This window comes from Symphalangus syndactylus, chromosome 15 (genome assembly GCF_028878055.3).
Source record: "Symphalangus syndactylus isolate Jambi chromosome 15, NHGRI_mSymSyn1-v2.1_pri, whole genome shotgun sequence".
NCBI classification, from domain to species: Eukaryota; Metazoa; Chordata; class Mammalia; order Primates; family Hylobatidae; genus Symphalangus; species Symphalangus syndactylus.
The window spans coordinates 47,587,797-47,611,307 of NC_072437.2; the positions used below are offsets into that span (position 1 = coordinate 47,587,797).

Here is a 23,511-nt window from a genome sequence, read left to right on the forward strand (position 1 = left end):
GTCTCGCTCTGTCATCCAGGCTGGAGTGCAGTGGCGTGATCTTGGCTCACCACAACCTCCGCCTCCTGGGTTCAAGTGATTCTCCTGCCTCAGCCTCCCGAGTAGCTGAGATTACAGGCACGCGCCACCACACCTGGCTAATTTTTGTATTTTTAGTAGAGACTGGGTTTCACTATGTTGACTGGGCTGGTCTTGAACTCCTAACCTCAAGTGATCCGCCGCCTCAGCCTCCCAAAATGTTGGGATTACAGGCGTGAGCCACTGTGCCTGGCTGGAATCAATCATTTCTTAAATTGACAATTGACATATTGATATAAGGCAGTTGAATTAAATATTTATTCAAATATCTTCCCCTTACATGCAGTAGATAACTCATTCAAACCAAATTCCAGGTTATCAGTGTAGGATATTTCTACTTGTTTCCTTTTCCTCTGTCATCTATACTTTTAGAGGAAGTACAATTTATCTTTCTTTAGTATACTTTGCTTTACGTTTTTGTCAGTTTTATAAATTCACACTTTTATGGCATTTATGTTTTAGAGTTTGCCTTTGAACGTGTAAAGAAGAATCACTGAGCTGAAAGCAAGATAAATTATGACCATGGGGGCTCATGCAAGACAAATATTGAAAAAGTCTTCCCTTTTTAGTAATACAAAAGAATAGAGGAAAGTGAATTGCATACTCCATTCACAAATGGATGTGTGGTGACATTTATACTTGTAGCAGAAATAGCCAGAGTTGCGGGATGCTTGTTTTAAGAATGGTGCTCATCTCTTAAAACCATTTCATTTACTACTAATAAAAAATTGCATTTACTAAGGGAAACCCAGGCACGAAAACTAAGCCATGCACCTACTGTGCACTTCATGTTCAAAAGGAATTTGGCTCTTTACCTAAAATGTACTAGTCTTTAAAATAATGCAGTGTAACTTAAAAGCTCTAAGGATGTGGAGTCATAGATTTAGTTTAATTCCTTTTTAATGTGAAGTACAGAGTAAATTTCTTTAAGCACCTCCTATAAAAGGTACATGTTCAATTAATCACTAAGTCACACAGTGAAATTTATGTAAATTAATTTTCTACCAAGACACAAGAAACAAATATGCTCCTATATCGTCTCATAATAAGACTGCTAAAGAATGACCAACATCCCAAAGCAATTATTTGAATCTATTTGTTATATTATTGTCATAATGGATGCACACTGAAGTGTGGATTGATATAAGTTATTTATACATAAGTAACTTATACTTATGATATAAGTTGATATAAGTTATATACTGGTATATATTTATACCAGTCTGTTAAAATGTATTTCATCAACTGTTACATGATCTTCCTGTGGGCCCATCTAACTCAGCTAGAAAGTAGAGAAAAAAAAGCGTCAAATGACAGTTGTCTATATTTTAAGAGAAAATTGTTTCTAAATAATCATAAGAGATCCCTAAAGATGACTTGTTCAGCTTTTTGTAACATGTATTTATTTGGTTCAGTAAACACTATGCCTCCACAATGACTGTATTTATGAGATTCTGTGTCAGAATATATCTTATGCTACATTCAGTGAGTCAAGTTTCTCCTGAGATAGTTTTAGTAATACAGTAAGTTCTGTTTAGAATTTTTAGTTCTAACCAGAGGAAGTTCTGCTCATTTGCTTGTCTCTCTCATTTCTCAGTATTACTTAAAAAGCACTTAATGCCATTAACCCAATCTTCACAACGGTTGTATGAGTTTGGAATTAACATCACACTTTTATAGATGGATAAGCTAAGACCTAGAGAATTTTAGTGATGATACCAAGATCGCACAGCTAATAAGCAACAAGGATTGGTGATGAATCTAAGTCCTTTGTGTCCAAATCAAATTTTCTTTGTATAATATCACACAACAGGCTACAAAACAAGGATTCTTGTGACAGTTAAGCCATGAGCTATGTAATGTTAGGCAAGTTACTTTATAATCTTTTCTAAAAATTGCCATGAAATTATTTCTCAACACATTTGTAAAAGTAAAATGGAACATAATTTATTTAAATGACAGATGACTGAAAGGATAGATAGCTGGGACCATCTTGTGTGTACGTGTGCATGCCCATGTATGTCAGCCCCATCTCTAAACATCCCTGGTGTTACTAAAGAGGAAAGAGCTTGTGAATCTTGAATGACATTTAGAAGAATATTATGCATTGCTCTTCAGCTCTGACTACACATAAGAATCCCTGGAGGGGTTTCCAAAGATGGGGTAGTATCCAGACATATTTTTCTTTCTTTTTAAATTCCAGGTGATTAAAATATACTACCATCATTTAAAATGTGTTTTGTTCAGAGACAGACCATAATAATATTCAGCTGATAGCAATAGAAACCTGTAAGAAACACATCTAGTACTCTGGGAACTAACAAGTAGGAGGTTTTAGATTCATTTGACATTCATTCAACAAAATGCCTAAAGCTGAAATTACATTTTAAGATGTTTATTCAGGAAAAAAAATTATCTGATTAGAAAACCTCAAATGTAATTTCCAGATCCCTCAAAAAAAAAAACATGTTCACTAGAATGTTATATGTAATATTTTATCAAGTGGGTTAATGTGAGTAAAACTGGCTTTGAGAGTTTTGGAGAAAAGACAGTGTGACAGTATAATCCTTCTTATGTTTATCTTTAGTTTCATACACATTGTTTTTAATGAAGTATATTGTTCCATTTACTTTTCTGGCCTTTTGTGTGTATTTATGCAATTATTTAATATGTATTATAAAAATTTAAGTTTTACAGAGGACCTTTTCAAGGAATATTATATAATCTTTTGGAAAATGAAATTACTCTCCTCTTTGACAAAAATCCAGTGTTCTTATACAATCTTCATGTTGTTAGAAGGAGGGTTTTAGCATGGTAATATGGATACAGTAAGTCTTCTATCTTTCATACCAGGGACATCAACAGCAAAAATTCAGCTATAGTCACCACTCCCAGGCGAAGATCATGATGGGCTTTTATTTAAAAACAAACAAAAAAACCCCACTTAGTTGACACTGCCATGAGAATTCATTAGTGAATCAAGAATTGAGGAGTTAGTAAACAAGGGCAAAATGTTAGTATGGAATTCTTTGTCCTTTTTGCAGAAGTGTCTCTTCCTTGTGCTTAAAACTTATGACCTTTCTTTGTTGTTTCTCCTCTTTTCAGTGTTCTTATCCCCTTTGAGGCCGGTTCCTGAGTGGCATACCCCGTATCTCCGCTCACTTTCTCTAATACTTGTAATCCTTTCATTTAATTTTCACTATTCTAATTATTTCTCACTTGGGATTTTTTTCGTTTGTATCTCCTCAGCCTTCGTTCCCCCTTGTGGCCATTTGTAGTGCTCCCTTCCTGTCAGTACAACTACACATTTACAGATGCAAATCTCAGAACCAGTGCCTTTTTTTTTTTTTTTTTTTTTTTTTTTTTTTTTTTTTTTTTTTCTGATGGAGTCTCCCTCTGTTGCCCAAGCTGGAGAGCAGTGGCGCGATCTTGGCTCACTGCAACCTCCGCCTCCTGGGTTCAAGCGATTCTCCTGCTCACCTTCCTGAGTAGCTCGGATTATAAGTGTGCACCACAAAACCAATACTTTTGATTTTCCATTTCCTAAAAGTAAAGAAATGAATTTCTAATGATTTCAGGACTAAGACTTTTGGGTCATTTTTCTTCACTAAAAGGAGGAACACAAGTACGTGCCATAGCTGTTTTGAGACCATATTTTTGCATACTTCTGGCTTTACAGATATGTCTGTGTAATCTGAAGCTGCAATTATGGATGACTTTACCTGCGCCATAATCATTGCATAAGAGATCAGTGTCAGCTGTCAGGATATGCTGCTGTGTAAAGGCTGTAAACAGATGAATGGTACAAGAAGGATTTCATCTTCTTTATACTCATGAAGCATTATTTTTGAGTGTGCTAGCTGCATTTCAGCTGCCACATATGAAAAAGGACCAGCGTCTGTCTCTATGATTTTCCAAATTCATGTGTAATTTGTAGAAGGTTCTAAATAAGATTTCTTTGGTCCCAAAGTTTGGTTTATTCTTCCTTATTTTTGTGAGCCTTTTCTATATTCTGGTTTGAGCTCATGCAAAAGCCATGTAATTCTTAAGTGTCTCAAGGTACCTAGGGGCTCTTAATATTTGGCTTCACAAGTTTCTAATGAAAGCTAATATGCATTAGCTAAAATATATAGCTATATATTATATATATAATATGTTATACATAATATATAATATATAGCTAATATTATTGATTAGCTATAACCCTGTTGTTCATAGCAACAAGATGTTGTTATGAAACTTCTTAAGAGGTAAATATTTTCCTCAGTAAGAGATTAAGAAGATACCCACAAGAGGTAGACTTCTATCCATAATTTAGAGAAGTCTAAGCAGTCTGCAAAGCTCAGTAAAACTTGGTGCCTCACAAGCAATTTCTTTACAGATAAGGTCCACATTTATCAGCTCCCTCTCCTGTATCGTCTGTCTACCCAGTCACCTTTCGTTTACATTATAGAACATTTCTGCAGTGATGTACTCTTTACTCCTTGATTTGTAAATGTGTGTAGGAATCTTGTGTCTAAGTAGATAGGAGAAAAATTTGTGGTGGAAATAATCACTCTTTCTAAAATAAGAATTTTTGATATGTTAATACAGTAAAAGGAGCAAAACTTACCTAGACTATATTTAAAGTCAAACTAGTGGTGTTTAATAATATGTGCTTACTGATATATCTTTTAATGACAAACTAGTTGATGTCTTTTATGAAAGCAGCCTAAACAGAGAATTTCTATGTGGGTATAATATAGTAATAAGAAACATTTTGCATTATTCTACAAAGAAATAAAATGATAATGCTGAAATTGAAATACTGTTCTAGTTACAAGAGTAGATAATGCTAATAGCTTTTATTGAAGCAGTTCAATTTATGGTGTTTGTTTTTTAAATGCCTTTGAAAAGATTAAAAATTTATTTCTCAATTTCAGCACATAAACTGAAAATCTTGTCATTTAGAATTTCATACAGTAGATATTTTAGATGACTCATTTTAATTGTTTCTAAGTCATTTGTTTTTATAAGTAACCATGTTAGCTAAGAAAAAGGAAAAAAAGCATTAAAACATCAACCCATTTTCTATTTTAGTTGATCTGGTACCATTACTGATGTATTTTCTTTCTTTTCTCAGTTGCTGAGTAAAATGCCCTTGCGCTACTGCCTATTGTATGTTTTGAATGGAGCTGTAATTTATATTCTATTTTAAAAAGGCTTTAGGAAACATGTTTCGTTCCTTTAAATGTATGCTGAAGTTTTAGGGGGAATAGCACACCAAAATTTTTTCTTAAATGAGGAACAAAGTGAACCAATTTAATATAATTTTAGGTATTGTTCTGATCCATAAAAAGTGAAAAAAAGTTTTTGTTTCTCATATAATAGAGAAATAATGTCTATGTTAACCTGGCCAAACAGATGTAACCAAAATAATCAGTATAGTCTAATTCTCTCTTTTTAGTCTCGACTGATACCACTAATAGTACTCTTATGCCATTTGGGGACTTACAAGCAGACGTTTCATAAATGTTTGTTGAATTTGTGAATGAATAGATATATGAGTAAAATTATATTCATGCAAATAGCATGCTGATCACATTAGTCTGGGTAAAATCTTGGAGTCTATTATTATCAGATTTTGCTCATTAAAACTTAAAAGAGTGCAGGTGAACTTGAACAACATTATCATCATTATTTCAGGTTAAATGAAAATTCATAGACAAATTATAATTTTTAGAATAAGTTTTTCTTAATTTATTATTTCCTAAAATGTCACTTGTAGTTGTGCACATTATTTTGAAAAGAGTTAGCTAATTATTAGAAATGACTTCCATTTAATAAACTAGTGATCAGGTGTGGGAGGCTGAAGAACTTTATGCCCTTTCTTAATGCTCAGAATGTAGTGAGTATGGCATGGTAACTCTTGCAACAATGTGAAAGTAGAAATGTCGTAGTGAGTTTTCCCACTATTGTTGCCAGGTAGTATGTTTCCATGTGGTGATAGTGTTGAGTAAGGGTTAGAATCCTAGAGATTCGTATGGCCTCTTTTCTCCTTCATAGAGCACTGATTTCATAGTATTTTAATAATTGTCTATCTGTCCCAATAGAATGAAAATATCTTTATGGTAGAGGCCTTACTCTATTTTGTACTCTTATGCCCTCAGTTTCAATCACAGTGACTGTCACTGAGCAATCCTTCAGATATTTGGAGAATGAGTAAATGTCCCATAGCAATAAGAGAAAAATTAATAAACATTCAAGTGGTAAGCCATGCATCGATAAAATGTGTGATAAACAAAGATAAATATATGTTCCATTTTTCTCCCCACAGTCTCCAAACGTCCACAACTATCCCGATATGGAAGCCGTTCCCCTGTTGCTAAATAATGTGAAAGGGGAGCCCCCGGAGGACTCGTTATCTGTAGATCACTTCCAAACACAAACTGAGCCAGTGGACTTGTCAATAAACAAAGCCAGGACGTCCCCTACTGCCGTTTCATCCTCCCCAGTTTCCATGACAGCGTCTGCCTCCTCACCTTCTTCAACTTCAACCTCTTCATCGTCTTCTAGTCGTCTAGCCTCATCCCCAACTGTTATCACATCAGTATCTTCAGCGTCATCTTCGTCAACAGTATTAACTCCAGGGCCCCTTGTTGCCTCTGCATCTGGTGTTGGAGGCCAGCAGTTTTTGCACATTATCCATCCTGTACCGCCTTCAAGTCCCATGAATTTACAGTCTAACAAACTGAGTCATGTTCACCGCATCCCCGTGGTGGTACAGTCGGTGCCTGTTGTCTACACAGCTGTAAGGTCACCTGGAAATGTGAACAACACTATTGTCGTGCCGCTTTTGGAGGATGGGAGAGGCCATGGCAAAGGTAAGAGACATAAACAAGCCTTGATTTATTTCAGCACTAGAGGTGACTTCATTTTTGCAGTGAACAAAACCTAAATTGTATACAAACACTACATCTAAAGAAGTTCTGTGTAGAGCAACATGGAGACACCAGCTGTTCAGCCTTAAGTAGAACACAGTTTAGAGGGAACTCACTCTATGTTTATGTAGGTATATGCTCCAGTTTTGCTTAGTGTATTTTTACTTACCATAGGTCACGTAATGTCAGAATTCAGATATCTAAGTTTGCAAAATAATACTTGCTTTGAAATGCTCTTCAAGTCCTCAGTTGGAAAGAGCAATCTGTGGTGAACATAATTGCTTATGAAGTATAAATTACTGATTATGAATTGTAAATTTTTTAAGTAAATCCGGATATTTCTTTGTTGAGTTGTTCAGTTGGAATTTATTTAGGTGATAATAATATAGAATGTTGTGAAGTTGCAATGCCTGGAATCTAATCATTCACTTTTGAGCAACCTATAAATTAAGTTGCCATTAAAGTAATTCTAAAATTAGGTGTTTGACTATAATAGTATCACGTAGCTTGTGTTATTAACTTCTTATAAGGCCAAGTTATTATTTTAAGGAACAGGATGACTCAATATACTGGAAATGTTTCAAGATGCAATATTAATATTCCCTTTTAGGGTAGAAGGCAGGAAGATAACTTTGCTACATGACTATGTGTAATCATCACTAGTTTTTTAATTAAATTTGATAGTTATGCGGCTGGTCATGAAGTTATATTCTACTGCTAAGTTCTTTTTTTCCCTGAATTTTACCAGAAGAAATTGTGATGGCATCATGCTTTTCTCTTTCTTCACTACCCGTGAATCTAAAAACCAAGCCACCCCTCAATAGAAATGCAAAATGCCCATAATCATTGACTTATTCCCTTTTAAAGTAAATACATATGTATGTACTTTGTCTTCAGAGCCTAGAAATAATGATGGATTAAGATTTATGTTGTATTACTTTTTGCTTTGACACTATATTACTACTGAGGCCTGTAATTAAAATATGATCGATGAGTACATAAAACACTGCCTTCTCATAAAACGCTAGTAAATATGGTTGTTTGGGTTCTTGTATGAGGTGGGAATAAATACATAGAAGTAACATTTGATTGTGAACTTACAGAAATTTTTACAGATATGAATTATAAAATTGTGCATTCACCATTAGCAAGGTATTGTTTTATCTGCAGTGAGTTTCTTCATCACACGTGAAATAAGTTTCACCTTCCTAGTTTAACCAAACTACAATCTGATGATTCAGAGCATACAGGCTTTTTACACTGCAAACTTGAGATGCAGACACTCATTGCTTACTTGATAATCTCTTTCTTTTGTTCTCTAATGGGCCAGAAGCTAGTCCCACTATTCTCTAGTGAAAACGTAGAGGAAGAAGAGGAATTAGGGAACCTTTTCAGGGATTTTACCTGAGCCAAACCCTCTTTGATATTGCTGACACTTCTGATTGAACTGAACAAATCAGATTTGAATAATAATAACATAACTGCAGGCCAAATCAGATATTTATTTTCTTTTACAATTTAGAAATGATATTGCAAATGTTTTAAGAATTCGAAATTAACAAGTAGCAAAACATTCAAAGTTGATATTATCTATGTGTATATGTGTACATGATAGAACCTAATCTTTCTAAAATAAGATAAAAATTATTTTATTATAAAGTTAATTAATAAAGATATTAATGTTGCTCATGACCTTTCATACTATTTTGATTCACTAATGAAAGAAAGGTGATTTTTTTTGTTTGCCATGATCATTTTGTGAGAGAGATTTTATTTTAAAAGTATAATATATAAAGTAATATTGCTAAAATTTAATTTTCTGGAAAATGAATTGTTGCAGCAGAACTTTTAAGACTCATGCTATAATTTGCTCTCTACATGAGTATATTTGTTTCATGCATTATTTTTTACTCAGTAGTTTTCTCATATCAAGAATAAAAATTTAAGCATAAACCCTGCAGATTGTGCTATGATCATTAGGAATATGAGATTTGGGGTCAAGGATGTATGAATTAAAACCCTAGCTCTGTCACTTATACCTGTGTAAATGGGAAAGTTATTTAGTCTCATTAATCTTCATTTTTATTAGTGATAAAATAGGGATAATAACATGATCTAGCCTAGAAGATTATTGGGAAGATTAGGAACATAATGTATAGGCCAGGTGTGATGGCTTACACCTGTAATCCCAGCCCTTTGGGAGGCCAAGGTGGGCGGATCACAAGGTCAGGAGTTCGAGACCAGCCTGGCCAACATTTTGAAACCCGATCTCTACTAAAGATACAAAAATTAGCCAGGGGTGGTGGCGCACGCCTGTAATCCCAGCTACTCAGGAGGCTGAGGCAGGAGAATCGCTTAAACCTGGGAGGTGGAGGTTGCAGTGAGCCAAGATTGCGCCATTGCACTTCAGCCTGGGCAACAGGGTGAGACTCTTATCTAAAAAAAAAAAGAACATAATGTATACATGTCTAGCATCCATCAATTATCAATAAATGATTGAAATTACTTATTATCTCTCCCAAAAAATACCAAAATCAATAATATGCAAAAAAACTTTTCTCTTTTTTATAAAAACAAGTATGGAGGAAAAAAAACTTGAATTTTAAACAGAAAAACTACCTCAAGACATTGGTATGGAACTACTTCTCAAAGTTTTTACAATAACAAATTATAAGGGATGAGAGTTTAGTATGAGAAATTATCTGAGGACATCCCCATATTTTCTATTTTTATTAGTTTATACTGTTTTTTTAATCACCATATTCTACAAATGTTGCTATAGCATTTTATACTTTTTTATTGCTTAACTGATTAATTAAGTAATAGTAAAACTGTCTAGTGGAAGAAGCCTACCTACCTCACAGAATGAATAAAGGAAAGGGCATTTCAGTAATTCCTCAATTCTTTGTTTAGCATATATGCAGCTGGGCAGTGAGCCAGCAGTGAAGGCTGAGAGAATAAAGGGAGCCCACATTTCCCTTCCTACTTTGGGTGTGTATTTCTGGTATGCATGAGCAAAGGAAAATACGATAGGGAAGTTGGATTTTCAAAATGCTAATAATAAAAATACAAAGTGTAACGCATAAATGTTGATGATTGTACTGGCTACTTTTAAAGTTGGTATAACGTATCTGGTCTCTGATAGAGAAATAGATTACCCTACATGTCACATTACATGAAGGACTGTGAATGCGCACATCCGTCTAAGCTCACGTGTCCTGTCAGTTGAACCATTTGTCCTTTCAGCTGTCTATTGTGCATCTATCATTATCAGGCATTTTATTGACACCAAAGATACAGTGTTGGGCAAAGCAGATGTTGTTTCTGTCTCATAGTGCTTACAGTCTAATGAGAGCTACTGACTTTCCACGAAATAATCATAGAAACAAATAACTGATAATTGTGGACAGAGTTGGACTAAAATAGACCAGCCAGGGAGTTGCCCAGTGGCATGAGTTTAATTATAATCGCAAATAGAGAAAGCTGTATTTGACCAAAGTATTTTCATGTAGGACGTCATGTTCTAGGAAGACATGTATTTACTGTGATGCTCAGGGAGTGGTGAGGGTTTGGGAAGGGTTGGGGTGAAACTTCCGCAAGGGATGCTTGACTAAGGACAGAATGGCATGAAAAGATTTTTTTAAAACTCCTTCGTGAGAAGTGTGAAAATGCCTTCTAGTGAGGCTAGAACCTCAGCCTTTCCAAGTGTGTAAAGAATAGTGATCTAAAGCAATGGCAGGTTGTCAGCTAGCACAGAACACCCTGACATCGCTATTGGGCCTTGGATATAATATGTGATATGAAGAAAAATGGAATGATGTCCTAGAAGGTACAGTAAACAAACATAATTTAGAATTGAGCTATGAGAGGGAGGATGTCAGGAAACGTCTCCTGAGGAAGACATTTTTCCACTTGATACATAAGGACGAATAGCAGTTAGCCCCCCACAGTGGTGGTACTGGGAGGTGCAGGGTTCCCACATAGAGAGGAGAGTTTTGTTATTACGTTGGTGCAAAAGTAATTGCGATTTTTGTCAAAGGAATGGCATAAACTGCATTTACTCTTGCACCAGCCTATACTGTGGAATCTAAGACATGATATTTATAAACCGAACCCTAAAGGAATTATTTGACCTCACAAAGGAATTTAAGTACTTTTTGGATAAGTTTGTGGCACATTTCCTGGGAGACACTCATTAGCTTTCACCAATATTTAATAGAAGGAAAGCATTGAGCAAGCTTGCCCAACCCACAGCTGTGGGCTGTATGCAACCCAGGACTGCTTTGAATGAGGCCCAACACAAATTTGTAAACTTTCTTAAAACATTATGAGACTTTTTTGCAATTTTTAAAGACTCATCAGCTATCATTAGTGTTAGTGTATTTTATGTGTGGCTCAAGTTAATTTTTCTTCTTCAGTTGTGGCCCAGGGAAGCCAAAAGATTGGACACCCCTGGTATAGAGGGTCAAGACAGATCTCAGGCAAAGTTATTCTTGGTTCATTATTGCCTTGATGGAAGAGCAGGCGCGTCTAAGATTCTCCTTCCTTCTGATAGGCAGTGTGCATTTACTTTATACCAACCACATTTCTAGGAATTGGTGTCCCAAAATGAGCAAGTCCCTACTGTCAGGGACCTTACATTCTAGTAGTAGTGACAGTTCATGTGTATCAGATGCTACAAGTGCTATGAAGACAAGGCATGATAAGGGAATTGGAAAATTAATAGGAGAGGGGCACAGTTTTAGGTATAATCAAGGAAGGCCTCTCTGAGAAGTAAGCTGTGTCAGTAATAACTGTGGAAGACCTTTTCAAAAAGAGAGAACTGCAGGTTCAAAGACTTTGAGGCATGAGCGAGTATGGCCTTTGTGAGGAGGAGCTGCTAGGAGGCTGGTGGAACTAGAGAGGCTTGAGTAGGGGGAGGGGAGGGGAGGGTAAATGAGGGATCTGGTAGGTTCCCAAGACAATGCTGTATAGTCTTTGGTTTTGTTTTAAATATGTTGGGAAGCCACTGGATTCAGAATGAACAGGAGGGTGACATGATCTGTTTTGCCTTTTACAAAAATCGTTGAACCACTGCATGCTGTAAAGAATATGGGGAAGGAGCAGAACTAGGAGGAACTAGTAAGGGGGACTATTGCGGTGTGGGTCGGATGGTGGGATATGAGGGAAGGAGAGGAAGTAAGGACGACTTCTAGGTTTTTGGCTGAGCTATTGTTCTCTACTAAGATGAGCATAGTGGGGTTGAGAGAGGAATTCCCTTTGGGACGTGTTAAATCAAGCCTGTTCCACATTTTGATAGAGCTTGAGATGGAAGTTGGGTGGGTGAGCCTGGAGCTCAGAGGAAAGAGGAGACAGATTTGGAGAAATAAAATTTGGGAATCACTAGGGATCATCTCAGGAGAGCCAAATGGAGAAGGAGAAGCATGGAAAACTGGACACTTGAGCATTGTGAGGTTAGAAAGTGAAGAGGGATGCAACAGTCAGCATGGAGACCCATCTGTTCATGAGGAAAGTGGAGTAATGTTTAAGAGAATGCAGGTGGAGCGTGTTTTCAAGAGCAACTTGTTAATGGTATCAAATGCTGCTCAGGGGCCAAATAAAATGAGGACTGAGAATTGTGGATTTGGCGAGGGAGTGTTCATTGTTGACACTGACCAGCAGTGTGTCAGTGGAATGGTAGGGACAAAAGACTGCCTAAAGTAAGTTGGTGTTCAGATGGGAGGTGAGGAAGAGGAGATTGAAAGTCTAGCTAGCTCTTTGGAGTAGTTTTGCTTTAAAGAGTTGTAGAGAAACGGAATGAGAGCTGGAGAGGCATTTAGGTTCTCAAAGGAGAGGTTTTAAAAGAAGGAGCTAGTGTAGCAAATTTATATGCCGTCAGGAATAATCCTACATCATTATCTTCTGTTTTTTGTATTTCCTTTCATTTTCCATTATGTACCGTTTTCCTAACAATTTTGTCAACATAATAAATAGACTTTAGAATTCAGATTAATTACTGCAAGATGCAGGTATGTTTACAGTACAATATAAGCAATAACGCGCAATTAAGGACTTTGCTTCTATAATTCTTCCTGCTTTAGAATTGTCCATTTTCAACTCTTTACTGGATTATTAGCAAATAAATAAAAATAAAAGTAAAATTTGAGTTCCATTGATAGTTATAAAAATGATACCAGAAATTATATAAATATAAGATCAACATTTTTTCTTCATTGTCTAGTGGAATGTGCAGGATAACTGAAAATAAACCATGAGTCCAAAATAATCATTTTGTCCTTTAAAGGCATTTTTTTACATTTAAACATTAATAGGTATTACATTTTAGAAATTCAAGATACATAGAAGGTAATGTCAGACAGGTGTGGTGGCTCATGCCTATATTCCCAGCAGTTTGGAAGGCCAATGCAGGCAGATTGCTTGAGCTCAGGAGCTCGAGATGAGCCTGGGAAACATGGTGAAACCTTGTCTCTACCAAAACTACCAAAAAAAAAAAAGCCAGGTATGGTGTTAAGCACCTGTGGTCCCAGGGACTTAGGAGCCTGAGGTGGGAGGATCACTTGAGCCCAGGAGATGGAGGTTGCAGTGAGCTGAGATCACACCATTGCACTCCAGCCTCAGTGAGCTGAGATCACACCATTGCACTCCATCTTTAAAAAAAAAAAAAAAAAAAAAAAAAAAGTTAATGTCATAGCCAAATAAAGATCTGGGGAGTAAAAAACAAAAGGACGCATCTCCTCTGTTCTATACCTGAGCCAGTTCTTTCTCCATGTTGATGGAGGAATAGGTAACCTTGGTGCCTGGGAGTGAGACTTGAGCAAGGACATGATTGATTAGTGGCTTTGAAACCATCAGGGCCTGCAGAAGCCTGGTACAGCCAGGTGGGTATTTTACTTTGCCCAATTTTCTTTGCTAACCACTATCCTTGTCTTCTTTATTAACTTATGTAGATGCTGTGCTATTTCTCCCCTTTCCCTACATTTCTGTCTTTTCCTTAACCACACAAAAGCAATCAAATGTCCAGATGACGGTAATAAAATAGATTGCTTGAAGAAAAAGAGCCCAGCTCTGGTTTCCCACCATCCCACATTTTCTTTCATGCAAATTTAACACCAGAAGCAGAGTCTACCAGCATTTTAGCAAAATATATTTATTACATTAAGACTTTTATTGAAATAGCGTCATACTTGAAAAAATAACTTATTATAGGTCCAAATGCATTATTTCTTATTAAAATAATTGTGTGTTTGGATCCTTGAGTATGAAGTACTTTTCCCAAAATACCTGAGTAGAACATGTTGATACTGCTGTTAAGAAACCAATCCAATTTGGGTGTGCAATTTCTTTGGTCTCCTCCTTTTAAAGAATGTTGCTTTCTTACTATATTTAGACACAGACACACGGTGAAGAATCCTCCAAAAATGTGTTATTTTCATAGGATCCATTCAGGAGTTTCAAAGGGATATGGCTGTAAACTAATTTGAAATACACCCCATTTTCTTCCTACAGGCTGTTGCTTTTCTCGGCAACCTATAGAAAGAAGCCACAAGTGTATTTTTAGTCTCATGCAGGTTATATTTGTGAAAGAAAATATAGTCATCGCAGAGATTGCTGCAAAACTCATTGGGCGTTGTGACCTTAGGTTCTGTCCCGTTGATGCAACTGGAGTTTATTCCCATGGAACTTCCCATTTCAGATCTCTTTGTTTCACTAATTTTCTTCTGTCGCCAGCTTTCTCACTTGTTGGTGTCTTTGTTTCAGGTCATGAATCCTTCCTGTACTCAGTTGTTAGAGACTTCGTTCATGTCACAGACTCACTTCTGTCTACCTTACGTGACTGTCCTCTTTTGTTCACCATTTGGTGGAATCCTGGCGTCACCCATCCATATGACAGAATAGTCCTAGATAGCTGACCTGTGATTATGTGTGAAGTTATCTTTGCTTCCCTTGATGAATTGATTCTGTTCACTCTTAAGTATGGTGACTACTAGCCATAGGTTAATTCTTCAATTTAGAATTTGATTTTTACAACAAACTAGCCAGTTACTTATGGTCTTTACTTTTTTAATGTTGTTTATTGGGAAATGGGACTGGAATATTGCTGTTTTTTGGTTTATGGTGATTAAATATAGGCTTTGATAAGACTTGAGTGTTTCATTCTTATGGCAAAACAAAGATAGGAGCTTGTTAAATAGTGAGAGAAAGGCAGGCAGCCCATATTTATGAAAAATTGAATTTTCCCTGTGATTTCAGAACCCTTTTTTTTCCTACAGATACGTTGGTGATTTGTGGTTTATTTTTACCTGATTTTCAACATGGTAGAAACTTACCTGCATTTTTTCACTTCTGGGCATGCACAAGAGGTTGAATAGATTCCATCAAAAAAATTGGCTTCTTACGCTCTTGTTTATCTGAAATGCCTACAATCTGTCGATTCCTCTGCTTCATCTGGCATAGACTGGGATAGTTCTAAGACTCGATGATAATAACTGGTGCAGGGAGGAGACAGAAACTGTCTGTATTGTTCTAAGGGAGCTAGCAGAAAAGAGAAAACTCTAAGCTCTTCATAGACTGTCAAATGCCCAGAAATGAGTTTAATTAGCTCCCCCCACCTCCCTGCATTAAATAGTAAATAAAAGTTTAAAGGAGAAAAGAGGAGGAAGAGGAGAAGATATGGATACCAGGGACGGTTCATTTTAAAAGGTAGATGTTACTTAAGGAAGTGAAGATAAAGAGGACAGTCAAATCCATTTGTTAGGTAAAGCAGCTAAAGCAATAAGATGTTTAAAAAATGGGCTTTGTTTTCATTTCATTATAAAGTGATATTAGGTGCTACTGAATAAGGTAACCTGGCACACTATTTTATTTATTAGGTCAAGTTTCTCCAGTAATAAAAAAGACCTAGTTTATGTTTAAAGAAATACTTCTATGATTAAATTACATTTTACTGGTAAAGTATTCTAATGTAATCTACATATTTACTTTTTCACCAAACCTGAAAAGTTTTCTCTGATAATATTTAGTACATTGAATATTACATATTGGATTTTGATGTATAATATCTTTTAGATCCCCTGTGAATAGTTCTATTTAAAAAAAAGCTCATTTTTTCTATCCTGGAATTATGTTCTTATTAAATATGCTTCTGATTTCATATAGTACAAGTGCTGTTATGCTACAAGGGAATTCTTATTCTACACAGTAGATTGCAAGTATTTGTAGAATTATTTTGGCATCTATACTCACTGTAAGAAATACATAAATATATGAAAACATATTTAGTAAACAGACACCTTTTCATTAGTAGGAACAAATGAAAGAAGGAAGAATATAAGATCCAAGAGGGAAACTTAGTCTTAGAATCATTACCAGCACTGTTTTAAATTGGCTTTTTAATAATTTACAACTCTGTGGCTGTGGTTTCTGTTTCCTGTTTTTTTCTTACTCCCTTAATAATTCTTTTTCTGTTCCAGACTGTGTTACTATTTTCTCAGCTCTTTCACTCTGCCTATTTTCCTTTGTTAATGGGGAATTTGATTAACTGGATATTCTGCTTTGTATTCTTTAGAAAACAACTAATTGATATTTGTCTTTCTATCCAATAAATAAAAAAGAGCTACCGATTTACTGGGTGATAATCACATACTCAATTCTTTCTCCAGCCACCTTTATGTAGGGGAAATGCTACTTTGATCATTGGCCAACTGTATGTGTTTTTCAAGACCAGGCAGCTTCACCTTCTTTTTTTCTTTTAATAATTAGTTCATTTATTCAACAAATGTTTTATAGGCAATTTACAAGGCCAGGAATATCTCCCAGTCCTAGCTGTGGCACTTAAAGAAATTGTTTTTAAAAGCCAGCTCTAGTTTACAATAGACTAAAATGATGATCACACTGGGGGTCATTTCTGGTTGGGTATCAGTTTAGTAGCTCACAATGAGTTATTTTAAATAAATGAAATAGAATGGAGTAGGTTGAAAAGTATCTGAGAGTGTCACCCAAATAAATGTTATTCCATGAAACTTTTGTTCATTAACTTGTTTACATATATGCAAATATGGTACTGTGGGCAGGGGATGTCTATATATACTGGTCATGCTGAAATACATATTTCTTACTGTGGTTCCTGTCCAAAAAGTTTCAGAGAGACCCCACTGGATCTCTCTCCGCTTTCACTCAGCCCCTTCCCTTTTCCTTGCCCTTTCTGCACCTGCCTTTCAAAGTACCCTCCTCAGTTCCAACACCTTTTTTCTCTCACCTTCCCTCCATTTTTCTGTCTTCTTCCTTTTCTCAGTTGTTTTTCTCTGTCTCCCTCCACTCCTCACCATTCTACCTTTTTCTGAGTCTTTATTTTTCTCTTTCATATCAACCAAATCACCTTTTCCGGAAGTCATGTAATATGGAACCATGAGACCTGTAATGAAAATGACAGTCTTTGTATTGCCATCTAGTGGCAGAATTGTAGAATGACATGAACTGAAAGACACAAGAACTCTACGTAATCTAATTATTTTTTCTACCATGCCCCTAATTATTTTTTCTACCATGCCCCTGGATTTTCCCAACTAGTTTAGTGTTGTAAGACAGTGTGGCGAATATGACCCTTTTAAGTAAAACTCAAACCTGAATTCGAGACCTAAGTTATCTACTTTGTTTTTAGACTTCGAGCGTATGAAAATTTTTTAGGACTATATTTGATTTGGGCCAAAAAAAATAAAGGTTTAACTTCTACCCACTTATCCCACTTCCTATCCTGTACATTTGCATGTGACTCTATTCAGTGGAAATAAAAATGCTGCATTCTGTGTATCTGTGCTTAGTGTTTTTTAAAACTATGGGTTAGGTTTGTTGGCTAAATGGAAGCATATGTATGGCAACTTGTGTGCTACTAGGAAGTTTTGCTGAGAGGTGAACCCACTGAGCAAGGATACCAGTGCCCTAGAAGGTCATAGAGAGAAAATAAAATTAAAATGGACCAAGCACAGTGGCTCACGCCTGTAGTTTCAGCACTTTGGGAGGCTTTGGCGGGTGGATCACTTGAGGTCAGAAGTTCGAGACCAGCCTAGCCAACATGGCGAAACCTTGTCTCTACTAAAAATACAAAAATTAGCCGGGCATGGTGGCATAGGCCTTGTAATCCCAGCTACTTGGGAGGCTGAGGCACAGGAATTGCTTGAACCCAAAAGGCAAAGGTTGCAGTGAGCCAAGTTCATACCACTGCAGCCTGTCATAGGAAATGGAATGAGACTCTGTCTCATAAAAGTAAAATAAAATAAAATGAAAATAAATACAATGGACAGTTACGTCTTGGGACAGAAAGAGTTCAGGAAAACAGAATGTAGGAAAACTTAGTAAAACTGAGAGAACTAGGAATAGCCCTTGGAGAATTCATCAGATAAACTGCCTTTTCAAACACTAGAGTCTTAGGAGTTCAGTAGGAGCATGGTAGAATTAGAAGAAGGGTAATTCTTTGCTAGGTATATGGGTTTCTCAGTTCTTTGGGGAGAGAAAGATCTAGCAGGACTTGGGTAACCTATAGTAAGAATAAGCTCCTCTGCTAAGAACTGTGGTGCTTATATAATGTGGTTTATATTGTTATAAATCCTCATTTGTAAAATAAAGAGGTGGTGGTTGGGGGGGGAGGTGTTCTCCCTGAATTCTACACTAAAATTTAAGCTCCATGAAAGTACCATTTAAGCCTCATTAGCTAATATTTCCCCAACATCGTGTTTGACACTAGTAAATGCTCAATAAATATTTATTGAAGAGATGGATGAAGAAATGAATGCATTAATGTGGGAAACACTGCAGGAACAGTGTTTTGTGTGAGATGCTTAGGAATGCTGTGTGGCCAGTGTAGCCGTGCAGTCCTGAACCCTAACCGTAGAATAAACCTTCCCATGGTGAAATAGAAGGCTGCCCAAACATGATGTGTAACCAGCAAGCCTCCACACATCCTCACATCTACCTCACATACTATGCCTCCCTCTCAGTCTGTTGCCATTCCACCAAATACATCTCACGTCCCAGCCATATTGCATGGCCCTTCAGGTGACATTCTACCTTTATCCACGTAGAAAGCAAAGGGAAGCCTTTTCTTTCTCTGACAGAAGATCTGGTTCAAATGTCTTCTTTTCTGAAACAGTACATACCAAATTGTAAGGCAATTCATATACCACCACCACCCCCCCACCACCCCCCAAAACACACACACATAATCTTTTCTCATTGCCTTACTGCCTTATCCAACATCTGACACATAATAAACACTCAAGTGCAGAATGAGTGAATACCATCCCCAAAGCTGTTGCTGTGGTATGTCAATCTGTAGTTGTCTGGTGTTCTTGAATACATTGTTTCTGCTGTTTTCCCTAGTTGTTTTATTTTGTAGCATTTAATATTAAAGAATAATGTTTGGTGGTACCTTATAGATACTTGATGTGATTTAGGTTTTAGTAGTTTCTGGAGATGAACTCCTGTGGGTAAGAAATATTCTTTGGGCTTCCAAACAGTCTTAATACGTAGATATTGCTGTATGAAAATTATAGTCAGTTCTTATTTATTCTTTTACTCTCAGGTAAAATATTTTACCTGTGAAACTAGGATAACTAATAGCTTTGATTGGATCCAGGCAATTAATAGAATCTGCTAAGTTTCTTATATAATAGTAATGCCAATTTCATTTCCCACTCAGGGTGAAACAAATTATGCCTCCTACCCTACTGCAGTTAACTGCATCAGCATCATGATGCCATAAAATCTGAAAACTGTGGAGTGTGGGTAATCCCACTATAAATTGTAATAAAAATTACCTCTCCAGACTCTATATTCTCTCCATTAAGTTCATAGACAGTGTCTCTTTGTACATAAAGTTTTATGAAATAAATCGACCGTTTTTCCTGTCCTTACCAGGATAGCAAGCTGTTTTGATTTAAAAGCTGATAATGGTACAATCAGTTTTTGGTGTTTGTAGAGCATTTTAAAAGCATAAATTTCCTTTAACAAACCTTAAGTAGAAGGGAAATGCTACTTTGCTACTTTTATTTGTACTACAGAGTTAAATATCTCTCTGTGAGAAAGAATAAATGATGTATTTAGCATGGTGGGCCCATTTGTTGCATCCATAAAACAAAGATTTGGTTTCCCTCCTCAGATCTCTGATCTTAAAAATGTATTAAGTAAACCGCAGCACGAATCTAAAATAGCTTTGTCTGAATTGTTTCCAGTATTCTGTGTTTAGAAGGAATTTTCAATTTCTTGATTGCTTTTTTGTCTCTTCTGTGCTAAATCCAAGGGCTCCCTAATCATGTCCCGTGTGGCCTTTGTCAGACGGGAATGTTGTAAATCAGGCCTCTATAAACAGAGACCTTTTAAACAGAGGAAACCTTCTAGAGGCCTAGGTTGTAAATCTCCAGAGAACATGAACTAGACTCTGGAGGCAGTCTTATGTTATAATGAAGGGAGAGTAGTTGGCATTTGAGGCGAAAGTTGGAGAAGCGTAAAGCTTTGGTACTCAAAGTAGGTAGGAGTGTTTCAGACCAGGAAAAGAGTAAATAATGAGAGTAGAGAATGGAGGGCACACAAAGAATAAAGAATACTGTGCTTGTACTGGAAAGTAGCCCATGAGGTCACCTCTCACACAGATACTGCATATGATACAAAATATGTTGCCTACATTATATGTACTCTATGTTACTCATAGGAAAGGACTCAAGATCCTCCCTCTTTCAAAGCGTTTTAACTCTTGGCTTGGATATATTTGTTATGTTCTTTGTGAATATAATTTTCTAACCACATAAGTAGAGAATAGCAAATAAAAATGCAAAGAAAAATAAGTGATAGGAATATTTCTCAATCGTTACTTTTATGACTTGGGTTCCCCAAAATGTCTTCTCAGTAGATTTTTATGGATGCCCAATAGCCACAAAATTTTGTAGCACTTCTCTTTCTGTAGATTTCGTTATTGAAAGAAAATAGATCTACTGATTTTGCATTACCAGTTTATAGATGCCGAATACCTCCTGAGATTCTCATCTGCCAATTCCCTTCCCAAATTAGGAAACTCCCTTTATGTGTAGGGGCACTGAGGGTAAAAAAGTGTCAGACAGCAAAGAAGATGTCAAAATTATTATTAAAACAAGAACTTGAATAATTGCACCAAGGTCTTTCTGGATGGGAGCAAACAGGCTAACACAGCGCTTTAGTCCTTGGAGAGAATACTTTATTACAGCGTAATAATTGCTTTTGAAATAATGACCATTAGTAATGAAAGAAAGGTTAAATTATCATCAGTCCATTTGAAAAAGGCAGCAAAGTATGTAATAAATCTTGTAAATATATTTATTAAAAATCATTTAAATAATATTAAATAACCTTTATTGAGTGCTTATATGTTCTTTCTGCTTCACATATGTTATCTTTAAGCCTGACAATAACCAACATATAGATATTATTGTCAGTCTTTTGCAGTGAAAAACTAAGACTCATGTCGCTTTCTGTACCACTTATAGGGGCACAGCTTAAGAGTGGTAGAGCCTTGAATTAAATCAGAATTTCTAAATACTCCATAGCCATTTTGCTCTACTTAGGCTTGATGCTTTAAAAAGTATGCCTTAATTATCTAGAGAATGTGTCAGTTTTAAATATCCCATTCCATAATTCCTCAAATTAGGTGGCATTATGTTTTTAAATCATTTAGTTTTTTGACAAGGATTAAAATTTATTATATATGAAATCTATTCTGTATGTAAAATAAGTACGTGTGTGTGTGTATGAATTGTGTGAGGTAATTCCATGTTGCTAAATATTGATATTATAGTATTGTATCATGTATTTTCATTTCTTTAGCATCCTGCAGCCTGAAAAATAACAGCCTTAAGCTGTAGGTTAACATTTCTAGGTGCAGGGAAATTTTGTCAAAGTGTGGTTCACTGCGTTTCAGAGATCGACATCCATGTCATTTTTAGACATATCTGGCCCCTGCCTAGAGCTCTTTTGAGCAGGGAATTGGTTAGAAAGATATATACAACACAGACACGCCTGTTCTATCTTGCCTCATTGTGGTAGTAGTAATTTTCTGGAAAACACAAGGGAAAACTACAAAAATAAAGACACGGCCAACATTTATTATTACTGTTATAATTATATTTATTTTTCGTAGATTAATGAGTTCAATAAAATTCTGAGCACTAGCCAATAGCTAATAATCATTATAACATTACAGTTTTAGAATTATCCAAGCTTATATAGCAGATGTTCAGAAATGCCTTCATCAAAATTGGAAAATAAATTCAATAAAGTGTGTGTTTGGTTATGGAGAGTAGCTTCATAGTAAAATCTGGCATTTTCCAGTTTTTGTTCAGTGTCTTTTCAGAGCCATATAGTATCTTTTCTGTTTTTGTAGTTCTCTATTATTTATTAAGTTTATCAAAGAGTAAAAGATCTTGCATGCTGTCCAAAATGTGTTGGTATCATGATATGTCATAGGAAGTATTTTCTATCACATTCTGGAAGTCATGGTTATAATAGATCATTACCCATTTATCATCTAACGAATGAGCGCTCGCTGGTGATGCACTACTTAGTGGCATTATTGTGCCCATTGGTATAATCTACAGTAATCAAGATAGTATAACCTCCAATTATGTGTTTTATTATCTCATTATCCGCCTTGCAACTAATGCCACTATTAACAAGCACATTTCTTGCCTGTCTTGGCCAATTGTGATTAATAGTCACCATGATAAGTCCTTCATACTTAAAATGAACCTCCTTTCAATCATAATTTACACTAGTTTTAACTATATAATTTTGTGTGATCTGATATAAACAGAGGATTACAGTTTTGTCCATTTATAAGTCTAAATAAGCCACTGAATGGTTTATAACTATTTCTCAGTATTGTGTTCTATATTTATAATTATAATGAACGTTGAGAATGCAATCATCCTTAATAGCAAGAGTAAGCCACCACAGACTTTCTTAGCATTATTTATTCATTCCATACCTTATTCCAGAAAAGATACAGGGGAGCTCAGCCATATTATTACTATTCAGTCAGTAGTTTGGCCAGTTGTTATTGTTCAGGCAGTCAGAATTTGCAGAGGCCTTGCATATTTGTAAGTTTCAGAATGCAGTGTCCATCTGATACCCGGGCATGTTAGAATATGCTCAGAGAAGAACTTGGTACTAGACCTTATTTATGCATCTATATATAAATATAAATGCACATATACAGAGACAGATACATGTGGACATGTATATATTTTTATTAAAAAATGATAACACCTAGAACTTTATAAACCAAATGAAACTAGTTGACTTGTTATAAAACTCTTGGATTTTATTCTCTATCTTATAACATCTCAGTGAGAAAAATATCCTTATTATTCAAACAGATATGTTGATTACAGTACTGATTTATTTTGTTTGTTGCTCTCTGACTCATCTGTCAAAACTAAATAAAATTTGGCCTGCCAGATTCAAAAATTAAGATTTCTTTTTTAAATTTTAATTT

The 23,511-nt window shown here is 35.8% G+C and overlaps 1 protein-coding gene across 11 annotated transcripts in view; it reads left to right on the plus strand.

Annotated features, from left to right (window-relative positions):
• The window catches only part of KLF12 (KLF transcription factor 12), a 450,646-nt gene that overhangs the window by 283,151 nt on the left and 143,984 nt on the right, over positions 1-23,511 (plus strand). For all 11 annotated transcript variants that reach the window (XM_055245003.2, XM_055245008.2, XM_055245007.2 and 8 more), the window contains one exon: positions 6,395-6,941. In XM_055245003.2, the coding sequence (XP_055100978.1) occupies positions 6,395-6,941 (547 nt within the window). The remainder of the gene's footprint in view (positions 1-6,394; positions 6,942-23,511) is intronic.